Raw genomic sequence first — 19,373 nt, 5'->3', positions numbered from 1 at the left:
AGTGAAACTTGCAGCAGGGGCTGGGGTCCCCGAGAAATGCGTTTGAAAATGTGACTTTGGCTTGAGAATGTCAGGACTGTCAAAGACAAGGAGAGCTGTCTTCATGGTAGTGGTTGAGGGAGGGATGTGTCCTTCATTCTGTGAGATCTGGGGGGCTGGAGACCCTGCTTATGGACCCCCTCCCCATTTCTAAGAGTCTGTCCTTCTGCAGAGGATGGGGGGGATGGGTGTGTAAGAGGGATGGGTGTATAAGGACACGCGCCCAGTCCCAAGGTCAGGAGGCTGAGAGGGGATTTCCAAGTGTGGAGAAGCCAGATCCTTTGTTTTAGAGAAGTGACTTACCAAGGTCAGGGCTGGGTTCAGCTCTTGAACCCAGGGATAGTTTCTCACACACAAAGACCCACAGCTTGCACTCAAAGGACAAGGAGAGGGGCGCCTGGGTGGCTCAGTGGGTTAAAGCCGCTGCCTTAGGCTCAGGTCATGATCCCAGGGTCCTGGGATCGAGCCCCGCATCGGGCTCTCTGCTCGGCAGGGAGCCTGCTTCCCTTCCTCTCTCTCTGCCTGCCTCTCTGCCTACTTGTGATCTCTGTCTGTCAAATAAATAAATAGAATCTTTAAAAAAAAAAAAAAAAAAGGACAAGGAGATTCCCAACACACACTCCAGGCTGATAATGGGCCAGGCCCTGTGCTAAGCGCTGGGCACCCACACCCTTATTAAATCCTCATCAGCTCGGGGCATCTGGGTGGCTCAGCCGGTTGGGTATCCAGCTCTTGATTTCAGCTCGGGTTATGCTCTCAGGGTCCTGAGACTGAGCCCCACGTCACACTCCCTGCTCAGTGGGGAATTTGCTTCTTCCACTCTTTCTCTCTTAAAAAAAAAAAAAAAAATCCTCAACTCATCCATCCTGAGCAGCCTGTGTTAATCCCATTTGCCAACAAGGAAGCTGAGGCTCAGGATGGTAAACTCATTTCACCCAGGGTCACATAGCCGTTTGATAGCAGAGCCCCAGTGTGACAGATAATGCTTGTCCCTCAATTACACTTCTCCCCTCTTCTTTTTAAACAGAACCTCAGAATTTTAGTTGGGTATATGCTGCCCAGATAAAAATGACATTTCCTGGTCTCCCTTGGGATAGGAGTGGCCATATGTCTAAATTCTAGGCAAAAGAATGTGATATGTGTAACTTCTTGATTGTGGTTTAAAGGGCAGGGCTATATACCTGACTTTCTTTTTTCTTCTCAGTGGTTGGACTGTGGATGTGATGGTGGGTGCTGGAGCAGCCATCTTGGACCATGGGGTACATATGTCAGGTGAAGGCAGTCGAGCAGCAAAGTAGGAGTCTGGATCTCTGACTTTCTCAAGCTACTATTTTAGCCCTGGGTACATTAATTGGACCCCTACATGAGAGAAAAATAGACTTCCACCTTATTTAAGCCACTCTGTTTTTTAGTTTTTGTTAGAACAGCTGAATAAAAAGTCTAGGTAATACACACATCTAGGCTAGGTCTTCATTACCTCATTTTCCATCAGGACAAATAGGTCCCATCCTCTTTCCTCCCCCTGGCTTGCCACCTTCAAAACCAATTCCCAGATGATAACCACAGCAATTCCTGTTTATCAAGTTCTTTCTCAGCACCATGCTGTTATAAGCACTGTACAAATTCATTGGTGTTTAATTCTCATAACAGGGCACCTGGGCTGCTCACTGGGTAAAGCATCTGTCTTCCGCTCAGATTTTAAAATCTTAAAAAAAAAAAAAAATCCTCTTGACACACTGGCAGGGTGGACCCATTATTATGCCTTCTTTCCACAGATGAGGAAACGGGCTCAGGGCTGTGATGTCGCTGGGGGTCACACAGCCAGGAAATGGAAGGGCAGGACTCGAACTCAGGTCTGACTCTCAGGCCTATACTCTCAATGACACATGCGCTTTTTATCCTTTCCGGTAGCAATGTGTGCATGAGCACATGCCTGGTGTGCACAGTTAAAATAATAGATGCACGACTTTCCTGCCTGGCAAGAGGGCCCCGTGATCATGAGCATGGGCTTTCGAGGCGCAGACCTGGGCTTGGACGGGAAGTTTGCTCTCTCGGGCTCTCAGTTTTCTCATCTGGAATATGGGTGCTGTCATGGGCAATAAATGACAGTTACTAATATTTACACTCCCCTTTTTTTTAAGGTTGTATTTATTTATTTGACAGAGAGAGCAAGCATGGGCAGGGGAGAGGGGCAGAGGGAGAGGGAGAAGCAGCCTCCCACCTGAACAGGGAGCCTGATGTAGGGCACGATCCAGGACCCCGGGATCATCACCCTTAACCGACTGAGCCACCCAGGTACCCCTACGTTTCTTTTCATACCCTCAAACGGTCACATACGGTGACATGGGACCAGATGCAGCCATGGAGAATCACGGATGCCATGACACGGGGGGTATGGGCGAGGGTGGGGGTATCCCATTCACTCGGCCATCACTTCTCAAGGGTCCGCTCTGTGCCAGGCGATGTGCTGGCTGCTGTGGTTGGGGGTGGGGACACAGGGAGGGAGGCCCAGCGCTGCCCTCCCAGAGCTCATGGCCTGCTGGAGAGACGGTCATCCTGCGTCTTACACGGGCGGGGGGATTATCACAGGGGAAGTTCTCACACACAGCTGTTTGCATGGGGGCAGAGGCTCAACATTCTCTCTGTAGGGGGTTGAATGGTGGGTCCCTTCCCCCATAAAAATATGGCCCTATCCTAACTCCTGGAACTTGTGAACGTGACCTTATTTGGGGAAGAAGGTGTTTGCAGGTACAATTAAGGGAAGGATCTTGAGATGAGATCATCTTGGATTATCTAGGTGGGCCCTAAATCTGCTGACATGTGTCTTTCCAGGAGATGGAAGAGGAGACACAGACATGCAGAGGAGAGGCCACAAGAAGACGGAGGCAGGGAACCAAGGGAGGCAGTCACAGCCCTGCAGCGCTGGGGCCAGGAGCCGCTGGAAGGGGAACGGGGCCTTTGGAGAGAGCACTGCTCTGCCAACCACTTGATTTCAGACCCCTGGCTTCTAGAACTACAAGAGGATAACTTTCCTTTGTTTTACACCCTGTGGGTTTTGGCCATTTGTGACAGCAGCCCTTAGGAAACCAATGGATCCTCTAAGGTCAGGCCCCGGCAGGGACACTGTGGCCCAGAAGTGGGCTCAGAAACAGCGGCACGTGATCACAAACACACCCCAAGACGTATAGCCAGCTAAGTCGGGGGGTACCCAACATTGTCTCCCAGGAAGACATTAAGGTGACTGGCCCCAAAGATACAATGTGTCATGGAGTGGTGGCAGCAGACATGTCATAGTGGCCAAGATAGATGAAGAGCCAGAGGTTCAGTGAGGCCCCCATTAAAAAAAAAAAAGACAGCATCACTCAGAAGCACTCACCAATAGAATGGGACTACCGTTGCCAGCTTCTCCCACAGGACACCCTTTTCATCAAGGTTGGGGACAGTGGGGACCAACGTGGGTTCGAGTCCTTCCTTGGGGGTTCCAGCTTGTCCTTGGTCTCCCCCACCATCCATTCATCTTCCTTCCCCAATGCTCAGGTCCCCGTAGCAAGTCTCTTACCCTATACCCGCCTCCTAGTAATGTTCCTTCTCAAATTGAAGCCTGGGGTGGGCTGAATAAAGGCTCTCAGCAATACCGATGTTCGAATCCCTGAAATCTGTGGAAGTGACTCTAAATGGCAAAAGGGCCTTTGCACATGATGAAATTAAGCCTCTTGAGATGAGGAGAGAAACTTGGATTCTTTGGGTGGGTCCAGTATAATCGCAGGGTAATCCGGGTAGGAATGGAGGAGAGGGGCACCTGGGTGTTTCATGGGGTTGAGCGTCTGATTCTTGAATTTGGCTCAGGTCATGATCCCAGGGTGGTGAGACTGAGCCCCATGTCTGGCTCTGTGCTCAGCACAGAGTCCCGCTTGAGATTCTCTCCCTCTCTCTGCCCCTCCTCCCATGCGCTCTGCCAAATAAATAAAATCTTTAAAAAACCAAAGAAGAGGGGTGCCTGGGTGGCTCAGTGGGTTAAAGCCTCTGCCTTCGGCTCAGGTCGTGATCCCAGGGTCCTAGGATAGAGCCCCACATCGGGCTCTGCTCAGTGGGGAGCCTGCTTCTTCCTCTCTCTCTCTGCCTGCCTCTCTGCCTACTTGTGATCTCTGTCAAATAAATAAATAAAATCTTTAAAAAAAAAAACCTGAAGAAATGCAGATGGAAGCAAGAGGCAAGTGATAGCAGGGACCATGAGACAAGGCAGGCAAGCACCTCTAGAGGCTGGAAAGGGAAAAGGGGACAGATCCTCCCCTAGAGCTTCTGGAAGGACCAGCCCTGCTGACACCTTGACATTGGGCCAGTGAAACTGATTTTTGATTTATGACCTCTAGAACTGTAAGGGAATCTATCAGTTGTTTTAAGCTGCTAAATGGGGTGCTTTGGGACAGGGGTGACAGGAGATGAAGTCAAACCCTGAATGACCCAGAAGTGACACACCCACAGAGTCAAAACCCAAACCTCGTATGTCAGGGGGGGGGTCTGACATACAAAATGTGGCCCGCCAAGTGAGGCAGTCACATACCACCATCACAGGATGACCACAGGTTTCAACCCTGGGAACGCTCACCCAACTGCTGAGCACAAGGTCACATGACAGCTGTGACACCACAGGGACCCACAAACCTCAGAAACATACACATACACACACGCATGCAGATGGCCAGGGTCTCTATGGAATCCAAAAGGGTCCCCTGGAAAGATCTCAACACTGTGTCGTCCCCACAAATGATGGCACAGTGCCATGACACAAGGAACACATTAGGCGTCCCAGAGTCACCCACACATGTCATCCTCAGTGGGAGACTCACAAGGTCACTCCTGGAGGCAGCTGGAGAGGATGCCCAGCCCAGCTGTGCACGCACAAACACACTTCCTCCAGGCCTCCCCATGAAAGAGGCCGAGCCCAGCCAGGGTATGGTACAAAAATAGTTTATTACAAAAGAAATCCAACCAAAATGCCTAATAATTTACATTTGTTATCAGTGCCTGGCTACAGCCCATCTCCCCCACTCATCCATCTTGGTGGAGTTGGGGGGTGTGAGAGGAGTGACTATTCCCTGGTTCCAAACCAGTTCTGGGGGAGAAGGAATCTGGGTGGAATTCCAGACAGGGGACTGGTGCCTGAATAACAGGGGTGAGAGTCCCGGGTGGGCCACACGGCGGGAGAATATCTGCTCAGAAGAGGGGGCTTACGGGTAGATGCTTGTGCCTCTGTGCAAATCCTGGTCCTGGAGGGGGGGGGAGGCAGAGTGAGGTCTTCACAGTTTCTAGGAGGGTTGGCCCCGCAGGGCAGGGAGGTACCCCCCGCATGAGTCTGAGATCTGCCCCCCCCATCCCTCTCAGCTGCCTCCTGGAGCTGGGGAGGGGGGCACCGGCCGGCCAGGGGCTCGGAGGACCCCAGCGAAGGGCAGGAAGCCAGGCGGAGATGAGGGAGGAAGGAAGAAACTGGGGGGAGCCATGGGGAATCCAGGTGGATCCTTGGGGGGAGACTGGGAAGGTGACGAGGAGGGTGACGCAGAAAGGAGACCTGTGGGAAGAAGAGAGGGGTGGGAGTCACGAGACACAGGACCAGACCCATCTGGGCGGGAGCTCTGGGGGCTGGGGGAAGGGCACAGGGGCCTGGAGGGCTCTGGGGGAGGGGCTGGCAGTTGGTGGCCGGGAGCTAGGTTCTCACCGTTAGAGCTGAGGAGGCTGCTGCTCTCAGGGGAGGTGGTGCCACTGCGCTCTGGCGAGGGCTCTGGCTGTGATGCCGGAGCAGGCCGGGTCGCCTTCCCCCTCAGGATGTCGACGACCTGCAGAAGGATGGAAAGTGGGGGTCAGCCCCAGGTTCCTCCAGCCCACACTGCGCTCGCTCGCTCCGTTCTCTTCGTGCACGGAGTCGGCTCGCGTCTCCGTGTCCGCTGTCAGAGCTTGCTGGGACCCACAGGCCGCCCCCTCCCCCGCGCGCACCGAGATGTCACATTCACGCGGGCCGGCCTAGGGCAAGGTCTCTCCGCCCCCCCCGCCCGAGCTCACACTCACCCGGCGGCTGCGCGCCACCATGAGCGGCGTGTCGTTGTGGCAGTTCTTGAGGCCGCTGTCCGCGCCGCTGCGGACCAGCGTGCGCACAAGCGGGAGGAGCCCGCGACCGGACGCCGAGTGCAGCGCCGAGCTGCCCGAGTACATCTGAGCGTTCACGTTGGCGCCATGCTGCGGGGCGGGACGGATGGGTCAGGACCCCCACCGCCGGGCGGGAGGGGCGGCGGATGGGGCGGGGCCAGAGGAGGGGCGGGGGACCGAGGCTGGGGTCCCTGGACGGAGGCAAGGACCTGGGCGGGACTAGATCCGGGATGGGTGACAGAAGGACGAAAGCCAGAACCCAAGGTGGCCCGGGGCGGGACTGAGCTGGCAGGGTGATCAACCCGGGCTAGACACCTGCGGATCCGCTCGCGGTCCCGGCCCGCCAAGGTAGGGGCGGAGCCAGAGAAAGGAAAGGTCCAGAGTCTAGGCGGGGCGGAAGGACAGCACGCGGAAAGGGCCAAAGCGGGAAGGCGGGGTGCCCAAGGCAGGGTGCGCAAGGCAGGCGTTGCGCCGGCCCGGCTCACTTTGGGGGCGGGGGAAAAAAGGGAGAAGGTCCCAGACAAGAGGGGGGTGGGTGGTGAAGCACAGGGTTGACATAACGAGGCCTAGAAGGAAGGGACAGATCTGGAAGTGTAGCAAGAGCGGGAGCCACAGCAGGAAAGCAGGGTCGGTGCCAGGGACAGGGGCGACTGCTGGGCCAGTGCTGGAGGGAAGGGTGGGCGAGAGGCCAAGGGCAGGGGCTGTACCCACCTGCAGCAGCAGCTGCACCATACTAAGGCTGTTGTTTTCCACTGCGTGGATGAGCGGGGAGCGGCCGCTTTTAATGTCCTGTAGAAGGGAGGGAAGGTCTTTGAGCCTTTCTAAGCTCTGCCCAATCAGCCCGCCAATATCCCAGCTGCTTGGTCCAGCATCCCAATCGGGTCAGACACTGGGAAGCCCCACCCCACCCACTAGCACGGTCTCCACGTAAGTCCCGCCCCCTTGGGGTCCCGCCCCGCCCCCCCAGCTCCTCTCGGCCCCACCCCCTTGGCCCGGGCCTGCTCACCACCGCATCGATGTCCGCACCCCGCTCCAGCAAGAGCAGAACGGCTTCGGGGCACTCCATGTTCACGGCCACGTGCAGGGCGGTGAGCCCTGCGGTACAGGAAGACTCAGTTAACCTGGGTCTGGGGCTGGACCTCAAGTCTTGCCAGACAACCCCACCTGGCGCCGGGGTACGTGCTCACCGTCGTAATTGCGGGCCTCCAGATCCACAGTGCCCGGGGCTGCACTGTCCAGCAGGGCCCGCAAGCAGGTCGGGCTGCGGTGCTCACACGCCAGGTGGGCCGCCGTCTGGCCATGGCGGTCCAGTGCCATGGGGCTGGCACCAGCCATCACTAGCAGCCGGACCACAGATGGCAATGTGGTGATCACAGCCAGGTGTAGCGGTGTCTGGGGGGCACAGAGACTGTGAGGGACCTGGGCCTTGCCCTGTGTCCCCGTCCTGACCGCCCCCGCCCCACAGCTCCAGTTTTACTCAGGGGACCAGAAATCTGGAGTCAGTCCTCCAGCAGATTTAAGAGTCAGCACCCAACCGCCCCCAGCTCCTAGGACTCGGGAATCCAGACCCTCAAGCATCTAGTCCATCAGATCCAGGCCCCTAGGCTCACCTGCCGCAGGTTGTTGTAGATATCCAGCTCCCGGCCCCCATGCTGGAAGAGGCTGACCAGGCGGTGCACGGCTGCCAGATTGCCCTGGACCACAGCGATGTGGAGTGGCCTGGGGTGGGGAAAAAACAGGCGTTAGGGGCTGGTCACCTCTCACTGCCACACACTTTGCTAAGTCCAACACGTGCCGGCTACTTTGGAGTGGATACAGAATCCAACCACTCCTGAGCCTCACTCCCTTATCCCTGTTCAGCCACCATCGCCCTCCCTCCTGGACTGTTCCCTCCTCACTGGCCTCCCTGCTGCCTCCCACCTCTGCCCCACTGTCTTGCCGCCCACCTAGCAGCCAGAGAGACCCTTCTGCAACCTCAATCAGGTCAAGTCCCTCCCCTGCTCAGAACCCTCGGCATCAAGGCCAAACAAGCCCTCTGTGATCCTGCCTCCCCCTTTTCAATCCATTTGGCTTCTCCATCTGCTCCCTTCACCCTTCTTGGCTTCCTTGCTGTGCCTCAAACAGAACAAGCACACTTGCTTCCCTCCTAGAGCCTTTGCGCTGGCTGTTCCTCTGTCTGGAAGAGTCACTCCCACGCCCACCCCCGCCCCATCCTCTGCACAACCTGCTCTCCTCATTTGGGCTTCTGCCCAAATGAAATGAAATGGTGTGGCCACGGCTCACTCCCCTTCGCACCGCCCCCCCCCCCCCCCCGCTTAATTTTCCTCCACATCATCACCTGACATTGTACAGTTTTACTTGTTTCCTGTCTGAATCTCCCCTTCTAGAATGTCAGCGCCACCCAGGGCCGGGCGTTTTGTCTGCTTGGGTCTCTGCGCGGTGCCTAGGAGCGCAGCTGGGGCTGAGTAGGTGCCCCACAAGCATGCCCTGAATGAACGAACCCATCACAGTGACCCCTGGCCATCCTTGAAGCTGGCGAGCGCGCTCCCCCCTTCTCTCCCTGCCCCTGCTGCTCATCTGTGACCTGAGTGCGACGTTCTCTCCAGTAGTTGGGATTGCAAGTCACGCTCAGCCTCCAACCCCTGAGCATTCACTTATTTGGAGGGATTTTTGCCCAAAGGGGAGGTGGGATATACTGGGACAGGGTCACTGCTCTGGACACCCAGGGCTGCAGGACCCAGATCCTCCCCCGTCCTTCCGGACTGAAGGACTCACTCCGCCAGCTTCTGGGAAGCTTGTCGGCTCTCAGCTCTCTCTGGGAATTACCCTCCACTGAAAAGCACTGCTTGTCCGGGTCATGAGCGGGGGACAGCTGCCATCCCATGGCATCCAGCGGCTGGTCAGTGCTGGCACAGAGGGCCTAGCTTTTTGGCCCCATATCTAAATGCCACTACAGCTGCTGCATTCCCTGGTGGGGGGGGGTCAGCTAAGGCCCTGCTTCGACCCCCAGCAGTCCGATTTCTGCATAATCCTGCTTCCCCCCCAACAGCCTTGATCTGGAGAAGTTTCCCAATACACTCTGGGCTCCTGCCCACAGCTGCCAACCTGGAAGAGCCAGGGAAGTCTGTGATGACTGTGTGTGTGTGTGTGTGTGTGTGTGTGTGTGTGTGTGTGTGTCTGGGGGCCCGGGAACGGCCACATGAACACTGAGCTTACAGGGGTGACTGCATACACACGGGCTGCACAACGTTCTCTTGCACAACATCTCCATTTACTAGAGCAACGACTTTCTCATCCACCACTACCGCTTCCTAACCAGAGTCTTGCTAAGTAAAGCAGGTGAACAGCGGTCCTCCCCACCGTGGAACGTGCTTCCAGAATTCGCACGGTAAACCAGCTCCCTAAGTGCTTTGGTGGCGGGGGAGAGATCCTGCAGCAGCCTCACTCCCCCCGCTCCTCTGGAGGCTTTGAGGGGGTTAAGCAGGCCGGGGTGCAGACTGGCCTGTAGCCCTCCCTAGCTGTGGGAGCGCCAGAGTCAAGTCACGTGGCCCTCCGCTTTTCTCCCCCAGACGGCATCGCCCACAGAGAGCTCTGCGGGTTAAATGGGGAACCTGGAGATCCTGATCCGTGAAAGCCAAATTTACAAGGAAAATGTTGGAGGGGCCGGACCTGGGCCGGGGGAGGGGGTGGGGAGGGGCCCGGAGAACGGCTCCCTTCCCTCCCTCCAGCTCCCAGGAAGCTCGGCCTGGGTCCCTCTTGGGGCGGGCGGGGTTAAGTGAGGGCAGAGAGAGCGAATGATTTCAGAGAAACCGTCCAGGCCTGAGTTCCCATAAACGCGCGGGCTGCAGGGGGTGGGGCGGGGCTGGAGGAAGTGGGGACGGGAGGGGCGGCCCAGCCCTCGGACTTCCAGTAACAGGTCTGCTGGGCGGGGCTCCGCTTCCTCTCCCGGGGGAGGGAAGCCTCCCGCCGGGGATCTACCCCGGCCACCCCCGGCACCCCCACTTCCATCCTCGCGTGGGGTGGAGGAGGGAGGCCAGCCAAAGAGACCCAAGCTTCCCCGGGTGGGAAGAACCCCAAGTTTTCCAGCTTAGGGGCTCCTCTGGAACTCCACCCTTCAGGTCTCAGACTCCAGCTGGCTCCTTATCCCCCATATCCTGGCATCCACCCATGAGATCTCTTAGGGTCCGGTTATACGGTGCCCCAACTCTTGGCGGATACCAAATTCCCCAGTCCCTGTGAGTTACAAACCCCCAAGCTGTTCTGTACCCCGTTCCTTAACTTCCCCAGGGGTCAAGGAATACAGTACCCGGACCTCTGCTCTCTGGGACTCGGAACACCTCCCCTCTCTCTTGGAGGGAGACCCAGATCTCCAGCTTCCCGGTGCTGTACCGAATACAGTATCCGGACCTGTTGAGGGTCCAGATGCCCCGAGATTCTTGCTCTCTTGAGTCCCTAGAAGTCCAGGCTCCCAACTAAGCTTTGCTGCTTTGGGGACCCAGACTTAGCCTGTCCCCCTCCCCCACTCCCAGGCTAGCCAGCTGTCCATTCCGGTAAAGTCTTGGCCCCAGCGGAAGGGGTTAAGGTTAGACTGAATGCCGAGAGGGGGAGGCTGCGAGTGAGTGACGGCTGCTGACGTGGGGGAGGCAGAGCAGCTGGGCTGCGGTCAAGTTCTGCGGGAAGGGATTTCCCCCAACAGGCAGCTGAGGCTGAAGTGTTTGCTTTGGAGGGAAGGGGGGGGGGAGGGGGAAGGGGGGGAGGGCGGGTGGGGCGCAGGATTTGAGATTGGTGTGCCGAGGTCGCCTTCTGCGCCCCGTGTTCACAGGCTGCAAACAAATCATCCCCGGATGATTTTTTTTTGCAGATACAAAATCTATTTCGTTGATGACCCCAGAGGTACCCAGAGTGGGAGGAACTAGTTTTATTCAGCCTTTTAGATAGCTCAAGCTCAGACACTTTCTCCTGCTCGGACCCACAGAATGGCCCAGAAGCACCTAGGGAGGTCTGTGAGAACAACCACTCCCCCTCCATCCCCTGTGTGGAGGACCTACTGTGTGCCTGGCCGTTCTGTGTTCTCTGCACCTGTACATGGTTGCACTGAATCCTAATTTTGATAGGTCCCGTATGAGCCCTGATTTCCCGAAAGGGGTGCTGAGGCTCCAGGATGTGAAGTCACAAAGTTGGCCAGTGATGGAGGACCCCCTGCCCCCCCACTTTCTGCAGCAGTGAGCTTGTCCTTTCCATCCCTATCAATTCCCAGATAGGCAGTTTATAGAAGCAGAGAGGGGCGAGAAGCGGCCAGCTGGAATTCAAACCTGGGTGGATAAAATAATAATGAGCACGGTCAAGGGTGTTGAGCGCTTACTGTGTGCCAGGCACAGAGCAGACCCTTCCCCTGCAGGGGTTTTTAGCAGCCTCAAGGGCATGTTCTCCAAACTGCAGGCGATCTGTGGCATTTGTGAAATCCGTTTACAGAGACGGTCAACTTAATTGACTGACCTCTATGACCATGAAACAGCGGAACAGACTAGAAGAGAAAATACAGAGTAGATTCCATCTAGGAAGGTGACTCTTGTTCTGGGCAATTTTTATTTCACGCTTCTATGTGTGGACGTGTGCTGGGTATAACGTAAAGTAATGATGACAATAGTATTAAGTAATACTTATGAGCACTTATAACTTAGCAGGCTCAGTGCTAAGAGCTTAACATGTGTAATTCACGTAACAAATCAATTGCTTAAAGATCTTTCGCATGTCTGGATTTCTTTAAAAATAATTTTTGGGTATCACTGGGTATATTTTATTATTATTATTATTATTATTTTTAAAGATTTTATTTATTTTTTATTTGACAGACAGAAATCACAAGTAGAGAAGCAGACAGAGAGAGAGAGGGGGAAGCAGGCTTCCCGCTGAGCAGAGAGCCCGATGCGGGGCTCGATCCCAGGACCCTGAGATCATGACCCGAGCTGAAGACAGAGGCTTAAACCCACTGAGCCACCCAGGCGCCCCTATTATTTTATTTTTAAAAAGCGATCCCTATACCCAACGTGGAGCTTGAACTCACAACTCCGAGATCAAGAAATTGTATGCTCTACCAACTGAGCCCGCCAGGCGCCCCTCTCAGGTCTGGATTCTGATAAACATTTTGAAGCCCCCTGCTTCAGAAACAGTCCTGGGTGGTAAGGGCTCTCAGAGTCCCCATTTTCCAAAAGAGGATACTGAGGCGCAGAGCGGGGGGGGGTGACCTTACTCCAAGTCACAGCCAGCAGTGGAGACGGGACTCTAACTCAGCTGAGGGAACTCAAAAGCCCAAGCTGAGTGTCCCTGTGTTGTGGTGGGTGAGGTGGGGGGAGGGCTGGATCCCCCATTTATGGGGGTGCTTTACTCACGTGTCTCCGTCCTCATCTGCACGGGTGGCCACGGCGATGTCAGCCGACAAGGGGTGTTCCACGGAGCATACCATGGGGTACAGGGGTGTAGGCAGGTTCAGGAGAGGAAAGAGTGAGCCCATAGTCGGGGTGGGGTATATGGGCAGTAAAGGTCCTGGACAGAGAAAGGACGTGGGTGAGGCCAAACCCGCAGACCCCCGACCCACCCCTACATCCAGGACTTCGCATCTGTTGTGTCACCTGCCCCTTTTTCTAGGTCCCTTTTTCATTTCATACTGGGCCCCAAATGTCCAAGACAGACTGGTCTTCCACATCCTTCTGCACTCAGGTGGCTTCCTCACTTCACTATCTCCCCCTAAGCCCCGGTCACTGTCTTTGCCACTTATCTCTTCACTAGTCTGACTCCCCATGCCCTACTAGGCAGAATCCCTTAAGGACAGGACTGAACCCCATCATCACCCATCAGGGGGACCCCAGGACCCGTTTGCTGAGTAAATTTGTGACTGAAGAAGGTTAGGAATGGCTGAAGCACTGGGTGTAGGGTGTGGGGTGACTGTGTAGAGAGCTGGGGAGAAAGGTGGGTCAGAAGGAGAGAGGAGTGGAGTCAGACGCCAGACACCATGGCAGCAGTCAAAGTCATTTCCACCCATCACACAGATGGGGAAAACGGAGGCCAGGGTTCTCATCCAGGGAATGGGAAAGGGAAGGGGGCAGTGGCAGGCTTCCTGATGCACACCCTGAGGCTTTCTAACTGCTGTATTCTGATGGGGTGGAAGGTGCAGACACTGGGCCAAAGCCTGGAAGCACTAGGCGTGGGCTCTCTGCAGCTTTGGGGTCACTCAGGGGTGGGTGATGTGGGCACAGCTGTGGAAGGGGATCCCCCTCCCTTGAGACAGAATGGGGAGAATGGTGCTTGGCCTTCTGTCATCTCCTGACTCTTGAGGGCCCCCATCTGTGCACCCCCAAGTTTGCAGGTCCTCGTATCTCCAGTACCAGGCCTTCGTGCCCTGTAGCCTTTTGCCTGAACACCCCCAAATTCTTCATCCTGGCCCTAAATCCTTCAGTCCCAGAATTCCCTCGTCCTGTCCCTGGTTCCTAGAACCCTCAACTCCAAGCCTTGACTTTGTGACCACCTGACTTCCTGACCTCAGATGACACCTTGAGCCTGTGTTATGACCATACATAACTGGGTGCCCAGAACCCCAGATCTCTGTCCTGCTGGATCCTCAGGACCCCCAATGCCTGGGTCTGTTTCCTTGGATCCCTGTGATCCAGATACTGGGGTGCTTAAAACTCCAACTCTGTTCTCCTGATCCCCACTGTTCCCTGATATCCTGATTCCTGAGATTCTGATCTGCTGGCTGACATCCCTAGTATGTCCTCGTAGAACCCCAGTCGCTGCTTCCCTAACTCCTTTTGACACCGCATATCTGGATGCCAAGAACCCCAATTTCTTGGGGTGCCAAGCACTGAGTCCTCATAATCCTAGATATCTGGGTTCTAAAAAGCTTATAACTCTGTGTTCTTGGGACTACAGGCTCTGCCCTTTAGACTTCTGGAGACTTTCATATCTGTACCGCTAGGCACTGTCCCCTGGGTCTGCATATCTGTGGCTCTCAGACTTTGGGCTCTGTCCCGCAGGGCCCCCTGGCACCCAGCATCCTGGGACCCCCATATCTGCGTCCCAAGGCACTGCTCCCGGATGTTCCCATAACTGTGTCCCTAGGACCTCAGGCTCTGCCCCCTCCCAGCTCCTCAGGAATCCCATATCTGTGTCCTTGGGATTTCGTCTCCCCAGCTTCTCGGCTCCCTGGGAGCCCCTGTATTTGCGTCCTGAACTCTGTTCCCTGGCTTTGGTGACCCTATGCCCTGTCTGACCCCCACCTGGCCAGGATCCTTGGGAGCCACTCACCCTGGTAGTAAAGCGCCTCTGGTCGGGCCAGTCCGTGGGGGGCCGCGGGGACCGCCGGGGAGTCGGAGCTGCCGCCTAGGGGATCCGGGGGGACCACGGGGCCCGTGGCACCGCGGGGGCGGCGGGTTCCGGGGAGGGTGCGCGCAGCGGGCGCTTGCGGAGCGGCAGCGCGGCGCCGCGGGGCCCGGCGGCCTTGGGCCGGGTGCGCAGGTCCACGGGCCCCTCGTCCATGGCCCCCGCGGGGCATCGGGGCATGGGGCCGCCGGAGACGGCGGCCGAGCAGGCGGCCGGAGCGCGGCTCGGCTCGGCTGCACGGGAGGGTGGCTGCGCCGAGCGCCGGGACTTCCCCTGCCGCCGGCTGAACTGAAGGGGACTTTTGTCGGCCGGGGCGGTGCCGGTCGCCCGCCTCCCCGCCCCCGGCCCCCCCGGGGCCACCCGTCCGGCCCAGGGGTTTCCTGGACCCGCCGCCGCTCCCGTCGCCTCGCGGTGCTGCTCGCCGAGCGTCCCGCCCGCGCCGCGCCCCGCGCCCGCCCCCTTCCAACCCCGCGGCGCCCCCGGCGGCTGGGCCCGGGTGGGGGGCGGGGGTGTGGGGGACAGGAGGCGGGGTCAGGCGCTGGGGGTCCCCACCCCTGCGGCTGCGGGCCTCTCTCAGTCTCTGCCTCAGTGTTTAGGTGTTTCTGGCTATTTGTCTCCCTCTCTGACTGTCTCTGACTCCCGTTTGGGTGGGTGTCTTCCTGGGTCTCGGTCTGTCTCTCTCTCCTTGTATCTCTGTCTCTGTGTCTCTCTCTGGTCTCCCTGCCTCTGTCTCTCTTGTGTCTGTGTCTTTCACTATCCCTCTTTTCTCGAGTGGCTGTCTGTCCTCAGCCTCTCCCCTAGGGTGGGATTCCAGGAGGCCCTGGGCTCACTAGGGCGCGGGTTCGAGTCCCGACTCCCACTTCCTCGCCGGGTGACCTTGACCAGGCACTTCCCTTCTGAGCGGTTTCCTCCTTTGCGGGAGGAGAAAAGACCCACCCAGGTCAGGGACTGCTCTCGGCAGGCGCCCAGGCGCTATCTCTCTGCCTGCTCTCTCGCCATCTCTGCCTCCTCCAGGTGTCTCCCACGGTGGATCTGAACTTCGCCGGGGGTGGGGTACCGTGGGGAAGTGCACAGAGAAACACTGAATGTGCCTCCCTCTGAGGGATCCCTGCACCCAGCCCGAGCTTCTGGGCGAAGAGATCGTGAGAGACGAAGGGAAAGAGAGACAGAGAGATAGCAAGAGAAGCGGAGACACAAGACCAGAGTCAGGGCGACCACAGCCCGGGCCGGGGTCGGGGTAGGGGTGGGGATGGCCGTCTGGCTACCCCTTCTTTCCCACTTTCCCTTCCCCTCCGTGTGGGGTTGGTGGGTGGGGAACAGGCCGGGCGGGTTGGGGGCATGACTCAGAGGCAGGCTGGAGCTGGTGGGCGGGGAGGGGCAGAGGCGGGCCTTTTCCGGGTCCCCGCCCCTACCGCCCTTCTCTCCGCCCCGGGGCGGGACCCTAGCGGCGCGGGGCTTTCCCGGATTTCCCTTGAGGCGGGGCCGTCGCTGGGGTTGCGTCCGGGTCAATGAGTTACGGGAGGCCAAGGGAGAGGCTTTGGGGACGTGGGGAGGGGGGAGCAGAGGAATGAGGGCTGCACCCCGGATCTGTCCAGGAGGCACGCAGGTCCCCCTGGTTCTCTTTGTGTCTCCCCCTGTCTCTGCGACTCTGTCCCTCCATCCATCCCTGTCCTCTCTCTCCCCCCCCCCCGTCTCCGCCCCCGCCCCCTAGCTGTTTTTGTCTCCCAATCTCTGTGTCTCTGTCTCCCTAGCAGCGTCTCTCTGGGACCCTGAAAGTCGGCGTGGGGCCCCGGTCCCCAGGAAAGGACTTTGCCCAGGACTCCAGCTCCACCCCGGTGGATCTTTAACCAGGGATGTGAGGAGCAGCTGTTGGCAGAGAGAGGCCTCACCCCTTCCCCCTTCTCTCCTTTCTGCCTCTTTCTGGGTACCCCCCCACTCCTCCTTAGCCCCTGTAATGGGGAAACATCTGGGGGCAAGGCCTGGACCCAAATCCCACCTCCACCTCTTGCTCCCTGTGGGAACTCAGACGAGTCCTTTGTCTCCAGACTCAGTTTGGTCTTCCAGCAAATGGGGCCAATGTCATCCCTTGCCTCCCCATGTTGGGGTCGCTTCAAGTGAAGGAATTAGGTTGGACAGTTTCGGGGCTGCTGTTCTCATCTACTCAGACCTCCGCCTGTGGGGACTCTCAGATGGCAGACAGGTCGTGTACCGAGCACCGCCCTGCTGCACAAAAGGGGAAGCTGAGCCTCGGAGGGGTGGGGCTTGTCAAGGTGGTGACCCTAAGCGGTAGGGTTGGAAGGACACCCAACTTCCTCCTACTCCCTGTCTCCCCGTAGCAGGTAGAGCAGTGGCTTTGGGCCTAGGCAGGACTGGTGCGGGTGGTGTCTGCACTTGGCCCAGAGAGGGGTTGGAAGAGCTGAGAGAGAGTGCTGGGGGTTCTTAGACTGAGGATGGATGAGGGACAAAAGTCTGAGGGAGGAGGCTCTAAAGGAAAAGACAGGTCTGAGAGAAGTAAATGGTCTAAGGGAGGGGGAGAAGGGAGAGAGAAAAGGTCTGAAGGAGGAAGTGAAGGGCTGAGGGAGAGGAGGAATGTCTGAGGGAGGAGGGTCTGAGAGAGGAGAAGGAGGTCTGAAGGAGGGAGCACTGTCTGAGAAAGTGTGAGAAGGACCAAGTGAGGAGAGCAGCTCTGAGGGAGGAGAGAGTTGGTGATGGTATGTGTGTGTGTGTGTGGGGGGGTTCTGAGGGAAGAGGAGACTTGAGTGTGAAGACCTGAGGGTCTGAGGATGGAAAGCATGGTCTGAGGGAGGAGGAGCATTTTGAAGAAGGAGCCTCCCTGGGGGCAGAGGGAAGAGAGGCGAGCTTGGGACCAAGCAGGGACTGAGGCAAGGGAACAGAAGGGAGGCCTGGAATCAGCCCCGCCCCGCAGCTGTCTAATTTCCCAGAATCTTCTACGGCTCAGGAAAGTCCCAGCTCCCACAACCGCCTCCCTCCAGTGTCGGGAATGGAGGATGCGGAACCAGGATGACTGCCCCTCCTTTCCCCCCTGGCTCCCTGTGCCCCAGGCGGGGAGAACTAGGGTCTCCCCTCTCTGGGCTTGAGCTCTGGAGGCCCCCTGCTGGCAGGGGCAGCCCCTGGAAGAGTCCCAGGAGCTTCCCAGAGAGAGCTCGGAAGTCCTACAGCGTGTCTAACCACTTTCCCTCATGCAGGCCGCCCTTTGCGTCTGTCCCAATCTTTCCCAGCTTCCTACTGCTTCTTCCTTTCTCTTCCCTACCACCCCACATCCTTCTGGGGAAGGAAGGACCAAGGCTGTACCTGTTCAAGGCCCAGCTGGAAGGCTGTGGGCCTGGGGCAGCTTTCTAGCTCTTGGGGGCTTTCTGGAGGGGAGGATGGTACTTGTCAGACCCTAGGTTCCCATGGGCTTAATTCCTGGGCCCTTTTCTGCCCCAGTTTTTGCTCCCAGCTGAGGCCTGGCTCCAAGTCCTGTGTTCTGTCCTCATTAGCTGCGAGACATCCACGCATTTGCTTAATGAACCTCATGGAACCTCAGCTTCCTCATTCACAGAACAGACTGGATCAGGAAACTGATGCTTCCATGCCTCAGGGCCTGATGCATAGGAAGGACTGAACGCCATGGGGCTGCAATTATTATTATTAGTCTTATTATAGCCATAGGAACAATGATCATTATTATTATCAATTAATCACAGAGTCTCAACAGCAGGACCCATTTCATTGAGGAAATTAGGATTTCCCCATGCTAGGCTTGGAGACACGTGTTTGAGGCCCAGCTCTGCCGTGTGTTTGCTGTGTGACCTTGGATAGGTGGCTTTCCCTCTCTGTGCCTTCATGGTCGCTTTATAGCTCGAGTAATAAGAGCTCCTGCTTCACAGGATTGCTGCTGAGCTGACTGAGACCAGGTGTGCAGAAGGAATGAAGGAATGCGTGATTTCTGTTCTTGCCCTTCCTTATCACCCCTTTCCATCCAGAGGTGAGACAAGACCGGCCCATTCACTCTGGGCTGAGCTCCCACCTCGAACTGGCCCATTCAATCCTCTTGCGGTCTCATGAGGAAATCCAACAAAAAGCCTCATTTTACAGAGAAAGAAGCAAACACCAAGGAAGGAAGTCACTGCCCTAGGGTCATATGGCAAGGGTAGTTGGAGTGGAGGGAGAATGGAGATTTTCTGCCAGGTCTCTGTGTCCCCAGCACCCTGATGGCTGCACCTGCTGACCTGGGAGGGGCAGCCGGTCCCTGGAGACCGGTTAGAGACCTCTCCTCTCTAATTCCAGACCCTTCCCTAGGTGGGAAGGATGTAGAAGGGGAAACTCAGACACAAAAAGGCAAAGCTGTGGTCAGAGATTTGCCGGGATTATGGTCTGTCTGCAGGCTCCTCTCCTGCCTCCAGGCACAGGGAGGGAAGGAGTGAAGGAGGTCGAGCTGATGGAGGGAAGGTCGCCTTGCAGCAGGAAGGTACAGATTCCAATTTAAGAGAGGTTTGGGGAGAGCAAGCAAAATTATAGGCAGAGGAAAACAGACGTGAGGCAGGAGCTGGAGGGCCCTGCCCTAGGTTGCACGGCTTTGGGTCTGCAGACACAACTCTGCTCTCAGAGGCTGCCCCTACGCCACCCCAAGGGGTGGAATGCGGGCCAGCTTCCTGCAGCATGCTCCGTACCTTCTGGTTCCTCCCCACCCTGGGGCCTTGGCAGCTTCTGGAACCCCTGGCACCAGGCAGGATCAGCTCATCTGGGGCCTTGGCCAAGACTTAATCTTCCCCTTTCTCCCTCTTGCTGGGTCTGCACGCACGACGCTGAGTCAGAGG

General features: G+C 57.3%; 1 protein-coding gene across 1 annotated transcript; it reads right to left on the bottom strand.

The window, feature by feature from the left end:
* Window positions 1-4,991: 4,991 nt before the first annotated feature.
* BCL3 (BCL3 transcription coactivator) lies at window positions 4,992-14,993 on the bottom strand. The gene is given in 10 exon segments (XM_047711995.1): window positions 4,992-5,605; window positions 5,753-5,870; window positions 6,100-6,267; window positions 6,889-6,966; window positions 7,184-7,272; window positions 7,365-7,569; window positions 7,788-7,896; window positions 12,567-12,720; window positions 14,479-14,598; window positions 14,601-14,993. Coding segments are annotated over 10 exon segments (1,362 nt in total). The 5' UTR covers window positions 14,734-14,993; the 3' UTR covers window positions 4,992-5,417.
* Between the last annotated feature and the right edge of the window lie 4,380 nt (window positions 14,994-19,373).

The sequence above is a fragment of the Lutra lutra genome, chromosome 17 (genome assembly GCF_902655055.1).
Source record: "Lutra lutra chromosome 17, mLutLut1.2, whole genome shotgun sequence".
Classification (NCBI taxonomy): Eukaryota; Metazoa; Chordata; class Mammalia; order Carnivora; family Mustelidae; genus Lutra; species Lutra lutra.
The sequence above is the reverse complement of the archived record's forward strand: the minus strand, read 5'-3'. Positions and strand labels throughout refer to the sequence as shown.